General features: G+C 41.5%; 4 protein-coding genes across 9 annotated transcripts in view; 2 read left to right on the top strand and 2 right to left on the bottom strand.

The window, feature by feature from the left end:
* Positions 1-80: 80 nt before the first annotated feature.
* LOC130165576 (gap junction beta-6 protein-like) lies at positions 81-4,260 on the bottom strand. 5 transcript variants are annotated; one of them, XM_056370949.1, is made up of 7 exons: positions 4,159-4,260; positions 3,996-4,044; positions 3,226-3,417; positions 2,089-2,241; positions 1,280-1,428; positions 967-1,173; positions 81-755 (listed from the first exon to the last, which is right to left on the bottom strand). In XM_056370949.1, exons 3-7 carry the CDS (start codon positions 3,394-3,396, stop codon positions 692-694), a joined length of 744 nt encoding a protein of 247 aa, XP_056226924.1. In that variant the 5' UTR covers positions 3,397-3,417; positions 3,996-4,044; positions 4,159-4,260; the 3' UTR covers positions 81-691. The 5 variants fall into 5 exon arrangements, with proteins under 5 accessions (XP_056226924.1, XP_056226923.1, XP_056226921.1 ...); XM_056370948.1 differs by having other exon boundaries at positions 3,226-3,397; positions 4,159-4,259; XM_056370946.1 differs by lacking the exon at positions 4,159-4,260 and having other exon boundaries at positions 3,996-4,150.
* A 2,454-nt stretch (positions 4,261-6,714) lies between these two features.
* Positions 6,715-8,698, top strand: sap18 (Sin3A-associated protein). The gene is made up of 4 exons (XM_056370213.1): positions 6,715-6,896; positions 7,952-8,061; positions 8,187-8,309; positions 8,396-8,698. The coding sequence occupies exons 1-4, from the start codon at positions 6,825-6,827 to the stop codon at positions 8,550-8,552; spliced, it is 462 nt and encodes a 153-aa protein (XP_056226188.1). The 5' UTR covers positions 6,715-6,824; the 3' UTR covers positions 8,553-8,698.
* Positions 8,699-9,097: 399 nt separating this feature from the next.
* On the top strand, positions 9,098-12,660 carry rtraf (RNA transcription, translation and transport factor). Its single transcript, XM_056370212.1, has 8 exons — positions 9,098-9,263; positions 9,953-10,077; positions 10,267-10,366; positions 10,698-10,778; positions 10,906-10,994; positions 11,500-11,568; positions 11,732-11,780; positions 12,001-12,660. Exons 1-8 carry the CDS (start codon positions 9,203-9,205, stop codon positions 12,153-12,155), a joined length of 729 nt encoding a protein of 242 aa, XP_056226187.1. The 5' UTR covers positions 9,098-9,202; the 3' UTR covers positions 12,156-12,660.
* A 64-nt stretch (positions 12,661-12,724) lies between these two features.
* nid2a (nidogen 2a (osteonidogen)) overlaps positions 12,725-14,639 on the bottom strand; it is a 35,697-nt gene continuing 33,782 nt past the window's right edge. For both annotated transcript variants that reach the window (XM_056370207.1, XM_056370208.1), the window contains one exon: positions 12,725-13,606. In XM_056370207.1, coding sequence (XP_056226182.1) covers positions 13,596-13,606 — 11 coding nt within the window. In that variant the 3' untranslated portion in view covers positions 12,725-13,595. The remainder of the gene's footprint in view (positions 13,607-14,639) is intronic.

Raw genomic sequence — 14,639 nt, 5'->3', positions numbered from 1 at the left:
GTGAATTGTGTGTGTTTGTTTCAGTTTAGTTTGCCCGAAGATCATTATTAATACGATATGAATCTTTAATTAAACACAAATTTAATATAAGATGAAACTTTATTTGTGGAAGTAAAGTGAGAGATGGTGAGTGCATTTATATTCAGTGAATTGTTATTAAAATAAAAAATACAGACAACTCTTCTGTATATATGTATCTACTGTAGGTGTGTGTGTGTGTGTGTGTGTGTGTGTGTAGCTGCTGTTTTCTTGCTCCCCAATAGATGGCATAATAGCCCTAAAGTCCTACAGCACCATGAATTTAAAAGCACAATTTTTCCTTGTCTATTTTTACCCCTGTTACATTAGAATATATTGTGTGTGTGTGTAACTACATATTTCAATTATACAACTCTACTAAAGGAAAGTTACTATCAAAAACAAATTACTGACATAAAATCTCAAACAGCATCGTGTAAAAATACACTTTTGAGTTGTTGACATCCTCTCCACCCGTTAAATGTTACATTCAGGTATCATAGAAAATGTCCACTTTCTGCTGTATTTAAGCGTCATTCACGTGTGCTCCTCTTGTAATTATGCAGCCTTTAAGTGTTTTAAGTCTTTGGATCAATGTCTTTCTCCTGCGTGTGTCATCCACCTTGTTGCTGCGTCTTCAGGTCGAGACAAGTAACTCCTGGTTGGTCTAGTTCTACGTCCTCTCTCTGCTTCTGGAGTTACTGCTTGACCTCCTCTCCCTCTGACCGCTGAGACCCCTGAAGAGAAGGAGGGACGTGGACTTAAAGAATTTCTATATGTTCTGTAACACAGATGAAGAATGAAGCCGTGACACATTTATCTTGTATGAGCTGATCAGACTCAGACGCGTGGAGCAGACTCATCTTAACAATGACAATTGGGTAAAATGATTGATAAATTAAATCAGTTGATTAATCACCTGACTGTCTGACTGATTAATACCTCTACCTAGTCACAGCCTTGGCAACGAGATAGGCGAGTTCAGCCATGTTGAGGACCATGCAGATGGACGAGGCGGTTGCCATGAAAACGGTGAAGATGGTTTTCTCAGTGGGGCGAGAGATGAAACAGTCCACCAGGTTAGGACACGGCCACTGGTCACACTGCACCAGCCGTGGCATCTGGAAACCGTCGTACACTACATACAGGGCGTACCTGAGGACACACACACACACACACACACACACACACACACACACACACATGCTGTGTTTACACCAAATCAGCAAACTGACAGGAAGTCAGAATAACACAATCTTACATGAAGCCTCCCTCAAACAGCAGCCTGAACACCAGGCTGCAGGCGTACGTCCACCAGAGGGCGCCGGCGATAGGGAGTCTCCGCTTCTTCAGAGTCTCCAACTCGTCCTCCTGACCTTTGTTGCCGAGGAAACCAGATCTGCCAGAACCCTGTCACACAGGACATGGAGTTAGAACAAGACAAGACACAACCAGAAAAAAGACAAAATAAAAATAAGAGACAACACAATAAGACACAAAAGAAGACATGATATGACAAGACATGTCGTGATGTGACATATTATGACAAGACATTAGGTAATAAAATAAGAGACAACACAAGACCAGATGTGTCCAGGCAGGATAAGACAAGACGACATGATGTCATGACACGAGAAGACATGACACAACAAGACAAGACCAGAAAAGACAATAAAAGACAAGAAATCACATGATATGACACGAGACAAAACATCAGTTGACAAGATAAAAGACGTGACAACAAGACCAGAAAAGACAAGATGAGACACAGGTAGAAAAAAAGAAAGACCAGTAAATGTCAGACACAATAAGACAAGAAAAGAAAAAGACCAAACAAAACAAGACACAACCAGAAAAGACAAAATATGACAACAACATGGCAGCCGTGACATCACAGTACAACACAAGACGAGACAGGCGAGCACATAGCATGGGAATCTAAAATGAGACAAGACATGACTAGAAGAGTTGACACACACACACACACACACGATATGAGATGGTGTAACATCACATGATGTAACAGATCGGTTTCTGTCCCAACACTATGGTTTTGAACAGTACAAACACCTGCAGCAGCCTCTTCTTATCCCTGTGGTTCCTATAGCCCACATACATTGCAACCAGGAGTGTTGGCGTGGAGACAAAGACAAGCTGAAGACACCAGAGACGGATGTGGGAGACGGGGAAGAACTGATCGTAGCAGACGTTTTCACAGCCGGGCTGAAACACAGAGAGACGGACGCACAGATGGAGAATAAAAACAGCTGAGAGGAGAAACTCTGTTGACGTAAAAACATCTGGCGTGACCCTGCAGAGTCACTACTCATGTCCTCGTTGAGCGTGTTTGAACGTCAGCATCTTCCACTTCCTGCCAATATCCAGCAACAGAAGAAGAATCAACAACCTGATCAAAATAAAACTGCACATTTTAAAGTGGCTTTCTATTGAGACCAGCCCGTCTCACCTGTGCAGGAATCTGCTGCGCAATCAGCATGTTGATGTGCCACACCTGCCAGGTGGGAGCATTACAGTGACCCAGGAGAAACACTCGCTGACGTGACTTTTAAACACGTTTGTCGACACAATTTGAGAGAATGAAGCGTTTTATTTGTTTAGAAAAAGCTTCTTTAACTCATGAAAAGTGAGAGACAAAACAAAAGTGTTGCATTTATATTTTTGTTCACGTGCATATGTTTCATGTTGTGGTCGTTCCTACTAATGACGTGATCCTGTGTAGAACATATACGCACTAGAAATCACACAAAACTTTTTCAGAAACAAAATGTAACTTCTCTCAATATCTAGAAAAATGCAAATATTTAATCAGAAAAAAAGTCAAGTCCCTTCGAGTCATCTGTTAAAGTCAAGTCGAGTCTTTCATCAGTGTTGGTCAAGGAAAGTTTCAAGTCCTCAAATTTGTGACTGAAGTCAAGTCATGTGACTTAAGTTCCCCCCACCTCTGGGATTCAATAGTCAGCTGCTCAACATTAACTACCATAGATTTGTTAACATTAAGAACCATTAGCTGCTGGTCGGACCAGACCAGGTAAAGATGCGTTTCATTGTTTGTCTCTCCAAAGAAACACAGCTGCACTTTAATGCATATCAGCAAACATTTCTGACAGAACTGTGCATAAAGATTAATTAACGCTATCAAGAATCCATGATGGAACATAATGATATCAGATGACTTGGGTGTCCTACCTGTAGTGTGTTACAGGTGAAGTCAGACTGCTCATCTCCCCACACGCTCTCGGCAGCAACAACCAGAACCATGACCCGGAAAATGAAGAGCACAGAGAGCCAGACTTTACCCAGGCTGGTGGAGTGACGGTTCGCGCCGACCAGCTGAGCGTACAGAGCCGGCCAAGACATCCTGGGGAAACGGACGGAGAGCTGAGGATGGGATTAATGAGAGCGGTGGGCTTTCTACTACAAGGTTGCTGGTTCAAGTCTCAAGTCAAAATCTGCAGGGAGACAGTGAATACGGTGTGTGTCGGTGTTTTCTGATGCATGTTTCGCTGCTTCCTTTGAGCTGCACATCAGACAGCGACACGGGTGGAAATTCAGAAGGAAGCCGGTGGCAGAAGATGAAAGCAGGGACGGGGCCATGAAACAAAAGAGAAGTTTGAAAGAGGAAGAGGATGAAAAAGGAATGAAAGTGAGAGGAGGAGGAGGAGAGAAGGCCCAGCGCCAGCATTCATGTGAACTGATGAACCTCTCTGCCCACTGTGGACTGCACTGAACTGAGCCCACTCAACTAAAAACACACTGAACACACTGTACAAACCCACTTTACTACAGTCCTCACTGAGCCTCACCATTCACACTGAGGCACTGATTGATTTATTGACTCACTGATAATTTACATGAATTGAGAGCAGCTGTTTTCATTGGTAAAAACGCTGCCAATATAATGACGATAAATGAATCTCAAATGACCGACTTCAATAAAGATAAAGTCGTTTTCTCACCTTGTGTCTGGAGCGTCAGGTTGTTTGCAGGACAATATTCCACATAGTCCTTTCCAGCATGAAAACAAAACACACAGCTCACTGTCACATCACTGCTGACACAAATTAAAATGAAAAAATAAAATAAAAGAGTGGAATCTAATACACTGAACACAACACAAACCTGCAGCGCCTGGTGTCCTTGCATGAAATAAAAGATGTGCCTCCAAGTGTCGAAGTCAGCCAGAGTAAATTAGCATTTCTTCCTGCGAGGACTTTCAAAATAAAACCTCACAGGGGTCGAGCTGTGGCAATGTTCAAGAGGAAGAGGCTACACAGACAGAACAGAAGAAGAAATTAGATAACAGCTTAAATTGATTTTAACTAATAATAATCCATTACTAATATATAGTGGGGTTGCTTTAACAAGAGTTTCTGTTAATGATGGAAGCAGTGAAATATATCTAGATATATTTATATATTTAGCACCTGATGGACGTGACATTTCCAGAGCAGCTCCCATGTTTTTCCAGATGGAAATCCAGATGTGAAGACCAAAAGCAAGTCCAGCAAGTTCTCTCTCCAGGCACTGTAGGTGTAGGTGGCTGTGAGGTGAGTGAGGGTGAAGTGGAGTGTGTTTTATTTTGAAGTGTTGATCCATAAGAAGATATATTTGTGGTTTTAAGAAGCAAAAACCATCTCAGTGTAGTTTTACATCTCCTCTCTCAGGCTTCTCTCTGGAGCTCTAGTAACAACAGGTCAGTGAGCCAATCAGAAGAGAGGAGGCTCTGAGCCTCTCTTGGTGACTGCTTTGTTGTGACATCACAAAGTTACAGGAAGTCCTGACGGCTGGTTTTAAGGCTCAGTTTCTGAATACAGGCTGTGTGCATTTCTCTGTGGACTGAGGCTTTGATACTTTCACAGTATTAATATAGAAGCTAGAGCTGATCTATAATCACACTACACATGGACACAGACCTTTACACTATATGAGGCCTTTAATGTTGGAGTACAAATAAAAAGCAGCGCTCAACAGTTACGATCTATTCTCACAGGGAAAGAACAAAGTTGCATTGCAGTGTGTAAATGTGTGTGTGTGTGAGTGAGTGTGTGTGATCTCTCGGAGGCTGTAACTGGACACAGGTAGAGAGTCAAAGTGACTTGTCAGAGCCAAACCATCCCTTGGCAGCAGTGAGCCTGCAGGACAGTGCGGCTCTGTGTGCCGCTAATGTCTGTGACCAATGAGCTTTTCCCACTGTTTGTCGAAGTGTGGGAGCAAAAACCAACTTCCTCGGTTTACAACTGTGGATACTCACAGAACTGAAATAAAAACTTCTGAAGTGGCTGCAACATATTCCTCATGCTCTGTTTGAGCTACAATATTGGGGGTGGGGATTTAAAAAATTTGCAGCCAAGCCATCAACGTACCAGGAAGTTAGAAAACGCATTTGGACTCTTCTTTCAGAAATATCATTTTTTTGTGAATCATGAAGCAGGAGCTGCTGCTGATGAATTGCAGGCTTTGTGTTTGGATTCTCCTCTGTAGCTCAGCTTTAACATGATCCTGCAACATGAGCAGCAATGATCTGGAAGGGCAAGAAAACATCATGGGACTGAGGCAGAGACAGAGGGCGTCAGTGATTCTAATGGAGTCATTAGGGGAAATAACAGTGACTCTTATTCTTGATGCATATCAATGAATGGATATCAGTGTCAACACCAGACTCAAAGAGCCACTGTTTGATCTGTCAGTCAGAACAGGCCTAAAAAAAAAAGAAAAATCAAGCAGGCCCATGCCATCCATGCTGATGAGGTGGTGGTGGTGGTGGTGGTGGGGTGACGTGGGGTCACACAAAAGTGAATGAGTAGGGAGAAAGAGAGAGAGGTAAAATAGAGCCAATTGTTTGAGTAGCTCCTGATCCCTGATCAGCCAGCCAGCAGGAGAACAGAGGGGGCCAGTGTCAGGATACGTACGCACAAACACACACACACACTGACACACACATACACAGACACACACTGTACAACGCTCACATATATGTTACCCAGAAATCTACACTCACACACTGTAATGAGTGAGGGGGAGAGCAGCATGTGACTGAATAGCAGGTCTCAGTTCTGTAGGTGGACTTGGCTGACTGATCCTGGATCAGCCACTCTACTGTATGAAAGTGCTACAAGACGTTCCGGTTGATTTCTGGAACTTGCAGATATTTTGTTTCATGTTCAGTAACATTGAATATGTCATTATTTTTTAATGCACATATAGAGTAAATTAAATATATATATATATATATCATATTTTCTGGCAGAGGAAAAATGTAAGATGTGTGCCAGTGGGATTAACCCTTTAAAACTGTTTAGTGGCGACTTTTCCTCAGTGCATCTAAATTTAGGAAGATCCCTTGTTGCAGAAAGAGAGAGAAAATACCACGTTTGTCATTTTGGGGCATAACTCACATGTATTTTCACATATCAGCAATATAAGATTAAAAGAATATAGATTTAATTGGATTATGAAAGTTTTCCATCACATTAGTCACAAGCTTTATTAGTTCTGTATTGGCGAAGTGATTTAATTGTTATTATTAATATAATCTACATTAATCAATCATCAATGCTGAGTCTATTACGAATCGTTTCAAATATTTATCAATAAAATGCTGCAACACTCCTGAGCAGAAGGGGGCGATAAAGCCGCGAAGTCATAGAAAAGGAAACCGGAAACGGAAATTGTCTCGCTTTCTGTCTCGTTGGTGTTTCGCTGCCTGCAGCGGCTACGATAAAACATCCAGACACGGTGGTTGAAGTCACGACGTACGAGCATTAATATACAAGTGATAGAAAACAATGGCTCTTGAATCACGGATCACACAAGAGGAAATAAAGAAGGAGCCGGAGAAGCCGATTGATAGAGAAAAGGTGGGAGCCTGGTTTAGCTTGTTTACCTCATTAGCTCGAAGCTAACATGGATGCTAACCCCAAGTGCTGCCTAACAGTTCGGAGAGCGGTAGATTTATGTTTGGGCTCGACAATTACACTTTACAACATTGTTATATCAGCATTAGTGCAACGTGTAAGCTGTTAATACTGTGGTGAAAGTAAAAGCAAGATTAAAAAAAAAACAAAACTGGACGTTAGCCTCTGAAGTGTGCTAGTGCTAACGTGCCAGCCAATCAGAAATATCTATTCGTTGTTAATCAACGATGTTAACAATTAACTATTTGCTTAGCTTTAAACTTAGATTTAAAAAAAAAAGTTTGACTAAACATTTTCCACGTGAACTGACAGACTGCGGTCTTGCAAAAAAAGAAGAACGAAACCCAAAATAATAATTAATAATAACTTTTAATAGTAAAATGCAGCTAAAATGTTTCCCCCTAGTTGTAATCTACCTAAATGTAATCTTCAGGTCTTTTACGAAACTCCTGTGTGTTTAGATGAATTCGCCATTTATCAATTCTCAAGCAACATCTATTTTCTATATATATTACAACTTAGCCTCAACAGCTGAGTTGACCTGGGTTTGTGTTTTATCTCATTAAGTTTGATAACTGTGTGTAAATTACATGCACACAGTCGGGTGTTGTTTACGTCGTTGCTGTAATGATTATTAATCCAACTCGTCTAGTAATAGTAATATTGATAATGGTGTTATTATCTACTGTATATTGGCAGTAAAAATGAAGGAGGTGGAGTTACTGGTGGTGACCACTAGAGGGCAGTGTAGGTTTAAAACTCAGCCACCTTCAAACTGGACGAAGTTCAGTCCCAGAAGGACGTAAACCCTCTTAAAAATCCTGTTGAGATTTCTAACATTGATTAAAAAAAACTAAAACTCCAGCTTTTAGAACAGAGCCTTTCTCAACAGTATATTTTTAGATCAGTACGGTAGTTTTTTCTCTATCTTATATCATTGTTACTAGGTGTTCTTGGTTTTAGCAGCCTACCCATGTGTTTGATGCTTTACGTTACAGACATGCCCTCTCCTGCTGCGAGTATTCACCACCAACAGTGGCCGACATCACAGAGCAGATGAGTTCGCTCGTGGCAACGTCCCCTCTAGTGAACTGCAGATATACACATGGTGAGGTTACAAATGCTTCACTCTTCTTCTTTGTTGTTGTATGTGTCAAATGACCGTTAGAGATACTGTTTGATGTGAATAGAGAAGTTGGCACTGGAGCCTTTAACTGATTCTGTGTGTTTCAGGATGGATGCTACTCTGAAGGAGCTGACCAGCCTGGTGAAGGAAGTATATCCAGAGGCCAGGAAAAAGGGAACTCACTTCAGCTTTGCCATAGTCTTCCCTGACCCCAGAGGGAAAGCGTACAGGTCGGTATCACACTGCAAAGCCACTTGCTAGAAGGGATGTTGAATTTTTTTGCACTGCATATTAAAACTTGTCTTCCACCCCCCAGGTTGAAAGACATCGGCAGTACTGTATCCGGCAGAAAGGGTGCAGATGACTCCATGACATTGCAGTCTCAGCGCTTTCAGATCGGAGACTACCTGGACATAGCAATCACACCGCCTAACAGAGCCCCACCCCTTAGCACACGCATGAGGCCATTCTGAACATGCCCCCACACACACACACAAACATGCATACCTAAAGCAACCCCCCCAACTCTGTTTTTGTTTTCTCTTTTGCATCATCTTGGATGGTTTTTGCCTCATTTTATAAAATGTGACGTGTAATAAAGTTGTCATTTTTTTCCAAAGTCTGTGTTCCTCTCTGTGTGTGACGTAAGGTTGTAGTTACTGAATCTAAACTGTCTGAATGTTGAACTGTAGTTGTGTTGAGGACAAACTAATTTTATCAGATTGTCCAGATTATACATACATATTTGGAGTCAAAAGTTTTGAAGCTTTTCATTTGAAGTTTTGGAAACAACTATAATTTATTAAGTTGTAACTGGGGGGCAGTTGAAATAATTCTGTTCAAAGAAATTAAGTATAATCTGGCATTTGAAGACAAAAAATAAAAATAAATGTAGAAAATAAACAAGAAAAATGTAAGAACATTGCTGTTCGGAACAGGTCAAATTAAGGCTATACTAATACAAATACCGTCTTATCCAAGTATGGTTTTATTTTGATAGTTAATACAGGAAGTTGTGGCGGCGCATGCGCAGTGCCACACTGACTGCTAGCAGAAAAAACAGCTAAGATAGCCAACTGTTAGCCAAAGATAGCAGCCGTTTACACTCAAAACACACGTTGAAATGTTCCGGAGAAAACTGACAGCTCTAGATTATCACAACCCCGATGGATTTGACTGCAAAGGTAAGAAAATAAGCTCTTCCGGTATCTGTTGAATGGGTCCAGTGAGTGTAACGTGGAGCCGGCTAACGTGTCCGCACGCATCACAACTGTGAGGAGACAACGTAGTGCGAAACTGTCGTAGTAAAATAGTGGTTTTATGAAATGTTTTTGCCGCCAAACGTATATTTGTTAGAAGACGACGTAAATGTAAATATAGACTTTTAATACGCCACACTTTTATTCGGCGTAGCTAATGCTAACGCCCTCAATAAACAGTGTGCCCCTTGTGCTCAATGTTTTATTTCAACTAATGAGTTTCTAATGGCACTTTTTTACCTTGAAATCAGCCATTTAGCAAACGGTGTGTAACATTACGCAATAGGGCATTTTAGTCTGAATATATTTACTCGGATTTCAGCCTCACTCCTCGGCTGTAAGTATCGATTTACCACCGATAGAGCAGTGAATTAAAATGTCAACCCCCCCCCGATGCAATATAAACTATTTTCGTCCTGTAGAAGCTAAATGATTCAGCAGACTTTACTGAGAGTCAGCAGATGAAAGCTGACATGTTGCTCTCATACAGAGACAGCTGATTCATTCATTTATTCAGTTGCCTCCATTATACGACGTCAGATTACTTTATGTGGCTGCTGGTGTGTTGAATGTATGTGTCCAGTAATCTACAGATGTGCATCTGTCCCTTTCAGATGAGACACAGTTCAGGAACTGCATCGTGTGGCTGGAGGACCAGAAGATTCGACACTACAAGATAGAGGACAGGGGAGACCTGAGGAACATCCCCAGCTCAGAGTGGCCCAAAGCCTACCAGAAGGTGACACCACCAGCACCCTGCTTGTCTCAGAAACACTGCTGCGTTGGCAGACTTTCAGTAACAGAGAATAGCACCTTAAAGCTGCTACCAGGGAACCCTAATGTCACTGCTGTGGAAATGTCATCACTGTCTTAAATGTGTGTATATATATATATATATATGAGTTGTGTTTCCTTTGCATCTGTGCAGTACCTGCAGGATGTCAACTGTCCGTTCGGGGTCCAGGAGAAGCAGGAAGCTGTCGACTGGTTACTGGGCCTGGCTGTTCGCTACGAATATGGAGACAATGGTGAGAAAATGAAATCAAATTATCACCTGTTGTTTGACGAGGCCATAACTCACAGATATATACATCTGATCTGCTGCAATCAGACATTATTTCATTTTGTGTCACAAGCCAAAAATGTTGGAAGCCACTGCTCTAGATGAACGTGTGATACATGCGTCTGTACTACAGCGCTGAAATCCTGATGGAGACCAGTAGATGGAGACATTATAAAGGGAATAATGTGTCCTGGTGATGCCAGCTCATACGTCCTGTTCTTTTTATAGAAATGGTGTTGGAACATGTCGTGTACGTGTGTGTTTTATCATGTGTGTGTTCTGTCGTCTCTCCTCAGTGGATAAGTATAAGATCTGTCAGCCGCTGGCGGCCTCCAGTAACAGTGACAAAGCAATTGATCCTCTGGTCAACCTTGACAGTAAGCAGAAACACTCCTCTGCCTTTCCTTCCTCCTCTCTCGCTCTCTCACGTTCTTCCTTTCTTTTCCTTCAATGTGTGATGTCGTCACTCGTTTGTGAAATCATCATTTGTTTGTTGTTTTTCAGGTAATTCACCAGATTTCAAAGCAGGAGTGACGGCTCTGTCCAACATCCTCAAAATACAGAGGCATGACGACTACCTGGTTATGCTCAAGGTGAGAGTGTGCGCACACACACACACGCACTTAAAATATTTATCACATGCTCTTAAATATCTATTAAACATATTAAAATTATGAATTTAAATTATATTTCTTAGCTTCATGACAAAGGTCATTAAAGTTCAAACCCTGAAGATTTCAGTCGTGGTGTCTGAGACAGAGAAGAGTTTACAGTGCAACAGAACAAACTCACATTGCATAAAGAAGTCAGTTAATAACAGAAAGAGAGTGAACATTAAACAATGAGGCTGAAATCTATGAGATCTAATCAGCAGTGAAGCTGGAGTAAATGCAGTTGGTTGTGAGTTCTGCACAGGGACAGCAGGCTGCACAACTAATAAAGAAAACTACTTCATAATTACAGAAGCTAAATACAATGAAAGGCAATTGCAGGAAAGATTCTGACCATCAAACAGGGTTTTTATTCTGTGGGTTATAATATGAATTTAGAAGAAGTCTGTCGTGTTAATTTGTCTGTGTTTTCTTGTGGACCTGCCAGGCCATTCGTATTCTGATCCAGGAGAGACTCTCTCCTGAAGCCATCACTAAAGCCAGCCAAAACAGAGAGGTACATGCTACGTGTTCATACTAATGTTTAGATATCTGCATTTTTATTACACAACACTGATTGTTTTTGATTTAATGAAGGAACAAATGTTCCTCTGGTTTATAATTAGCGTCTCTTGGTTTGGCTGCAGCCTCACTCGTGTGTATTTTCCTCTCCTCTGCAGGGTATTCCAGTAGCTCTAGACAAACACATCTTGGGTTTCGACACTGGAGGTGAGTGCTGCCTTTGTAACATCATGAGAAAAAAAAAAGTACAGGAAGAGGCAAATTGATTGTGAAGGGTCGGTTTGGTTATTTTGACGCGAGGTGGTCGATCAGTGTGCTGACAGCCACTCAGGCAGCAGCGGCTGTGGTGTTAACACACATGTATCCAATAAAACTTAATCATCCATGGGAAAGTAAAATAAACGTCTCTCTCTCTCTCTCTCCTCAGACGCGACTCTGAACGAAGCGGCTCAGATCCTGCGCCTGCTGCACATCGAGGAGCTGAGGGAGCTGCAGACCAAGATCAACGAGGCCATCGTAGCCGTTCAGGCCATCATAGCCGACCCCAAGACAGACCACAGGCTGGGCAAGGTCGGCAGATGAGAGCGAGGATGAAGAACGAGGAAGGGCGGGACTGAAGGAGGCGTTTTAATTTGATTTTGAACAGAAAAGCCCTTTTTTTTTTTTTTTTTCTTTTTGTTTTTTGAGGTGGACAGAAATGAGTTTGTGTTTTCCGTTGTTGTGTGACATCACAGATCAGATTGGGAATTTAAAGCGAATGCTTTTCAGACGCTGTCTTTCGTTTTTGTACAGAAACAAGTTTACACCAAAACACACAATGCAGTAATTGCTGCACAGTTAGCATTGATATACTCATACCTAGTAATATGTCGAGTCATTCATTTCTTCAGAGACTGAGGTCGAACCTTCTGATCATCTCCTGGCTGCCATAATCTCTCCCTCAGTAGAAACCTCAGAGAAGCTTCTGAAAGATTCAAACTGACACATTTTATTTGTATCTTTTGTTTCCAGAGAAGAAGAAAAAGGTTATTTTGAAATGATTTACACTGACGCTGTGTGGAAAAATCTATAAATACAGCTGAACAGAGTTTGGCTCCTGTGCTTCCTGTGTGCTGGTAGTTTGGTTAGGCATCTGAAAACACAAACATCTGTCAAGTACCAAATCACATTTTTATTGTTATAAATATCACATCTTATAAAAAGATAAAGATTTGAAAAGTAGTAGTAGTAAAAAAAAAAAAAAAAAAAGTAATGTCATTTCATCGTGTGTGAAATACAGATTAGTAGTGCAGAGTTGCTGTGATCTGACTGGCACACAGGGCTGAGGGAAACGGATTACAGTAATCTGATTACAACTTCAGTCAGTGATGACAACAGCTTCTTATCGTCTGGTAAATGTCAGTTTTTCTTCAGTCGGTGTCGTAGTTTGATTTTATTCACGTTGCTGCTGAGAGTCCGATGAGCAGATCAATGTCTCAGCTCTAAATATGAAGCCGGAGCTGGGAAACAATAAGATTCATATAGACACAAACTTTCCCAAAAAGTCTAGAAACTTTTCCTTCAGTCTGTGTTTTAACCTGATGAAACGCTGAGTTTTAAAGCAGCTGGTGCTCAGTCTCACAACAGAACTTTGGCTCAAACAAGTTTGTTTTTAAAGCTCTTCATGAACAGAAACTCATACATTTTAAAATCTGATTTCATTGTTCTGTAGCTAATCAATAGAAAAAATTCGCATACAAAAATACAATAAAAAAAAAACTAAAAATGAGGTATAAAACAAATTTACAAAACATTTATTTGGGGGTTATATCTTTAAGGAGAGATAATGGGGTCGGGTCTGTGGAGGGGCTGTAAATCTGCTCCGACGGTCAGTCTGGCAACAGGAAGCCATCTTGCTCCCTGCTGATCGTCCTCTCCTCTGAGGGACGCTGGAGAGGACTGTTGTTCGGGTGGTCCTGCCCTCTGTTCAGGGGTCGCCCCAGACTTTTAGCACCTGTGGACTCTGCGGCTGCCGGTCCGTCGTTAGTGGCTCCCTGCGACACAGAAATCACACATTTACTTCTCCGGTGCGAGTGCAAACCTCCTCTCCTCTTCAGTTTAAAGATCCAGGTGGAAATGGAAGACGTAAAAGGTCTAATTTTCTCTTCCTGTGTGAATCCGAACGTGACGGGATGAAAGCTTTATTGCTGCAGAGGCCTAATGACAGAACAAACAGACCCTCCATCCTGAACAAAGACCTGCACTTTACAACTTGTGGCGACTCAGAGTTGTGAGTGTGTTCATGTATTTAACAATAACAGCTTTTAAGCCTCTGACAGGCAGCTCCCAAACCCTTAACAAGTGTGTTTTAGAGCTGTCATCATGGTCAGAATTACACCGCACATCCACGTCTTTGAAGCGAAGCGGCTGTTATTCGGTCCGAGGCGTCAGTGTTAGTGACATTTACAGCAACAGTCATCAACTGTTTCCACAGCCAGATGAACAAACTGAAATCTTGAGCGCTAACTCCTCCATCATGACCAGATTTCACACTCTGCAGATGTGTGTATCTTTGACGACATCTGCCAAGGTGCCACTTTAAGGATTATCCTGTGTTTAGACGTCCACTTTGTCCTTTAAAGGCGTTTAACACGAGGCTTTGAAAAAGACGTTGACGCACCAACACAAAATACAGGCGCAGGGTCGCAGCTGTGTAATCATTGTTCTTTGGTCTCATGTCGGCGAACACAGGTCACAGGTTGAGCTCTATAATCATGTGTCTTTTTCATGCATGTAACACACACACGCACACACATACACACGCACGATCTTTACCTTAGATCCAAACTTAAATCTACTTTAATTCATTGATAGTTTACAGATGTTACAGATGTGCATTTAATATTTTATTTGGAGTATCATCAAACTAGATTTAATAATATTCAATAAAAGGAAAATAAACGTTTAAAGATCTCCTCTGGACATGTTGTAATAGACATAAAAAAAGTTTAAAAAAATCTAAACCTCCTTCACTGAAATATCCAAAATCTCTGAGTATATGAATCTTTAATATTTCAAACTCACTTG

The sequence above is a fragment of the Seriola aureovittata genome, chromosome 24, assembly GCF_021018895.1.
Source record: "Seriola aureovittata isolate HTS-2021-v1 ecotype China chromosome 24, ASM2101889v1, whole genome shotgun sequence".
Classification (NCBI taxonomy): Eukaryota; Metazoa; Chordata; class Actinopteri; order Carangiformes; family Carangidae; genus Seriola; species Seriola aureovittata.
Note: the sequence above shows the minus strand (reverse complement) of the source record. Positions and strands in the feature narration are given on the sequence as shown.

Coding starts and splice junctions, on each gene's coding strand:
- LOC130165576 (XM_056370949.1), bottom strand. CDS start 3,396: ATGTCTTGGCCGGCTCTGTACGCTCAGCTGGTCGGCGCGAACCGTCAC. Junction 1,174..1,279: donor CTGTTTGAGGGAGGCTTCAT/GTAAGATTGTGT, acceptor GTGTGTCCTCAG/GTACGCCCTGTATGTAGTGT. Junction 756..966: donor GTTGCCAAGGCTGTGACTAG/GTAGAGGTATTA, acceptor CCTTCTCTTCAG/GGGTCTCAGCGGTCAGAGGG.
- sap18 (XM_056370213.1), top strand. CDS start 6,825: ATGGCTCTTGAATCACGGATCACACAAGAGGAAATAAAGAAGGAGCCG. Junction 8,062..8,186: donor GAACTGCAGATATACACATG/GTGAGGTTACAA, acceptor TGTGTGTTTCAG/GATGGATGCTACTCTGAAGG. Junction 8,310..8,395: donor CCCAGAGGGAAAGCGTACAG/GTCGGTATCACA, acceptor TCCACCCCCCAG/GTTGAAAGACATCGGCAGTA.
- rtraf (XM_056370212.1), top strand. CDS start 9,203: ATGTTCCGGAGAAAACTGACAGCTCTAGATTATCACAACCCCGATGGA. Junction 10,367..10,697: donor CTACGAATATGGAGACAATG/GTGAGAAAATGA, acceptor GTCTCTCCTCAG/TGGATAAGTATAAGATCTGT. Junction 11,781..12,000: donor CTTGGGTTTCGACACTGGAG/GTGAGTGCTGCC, acceptor CTCTCTCCTCAG/ACGCGACTCTGAACGAAGCG.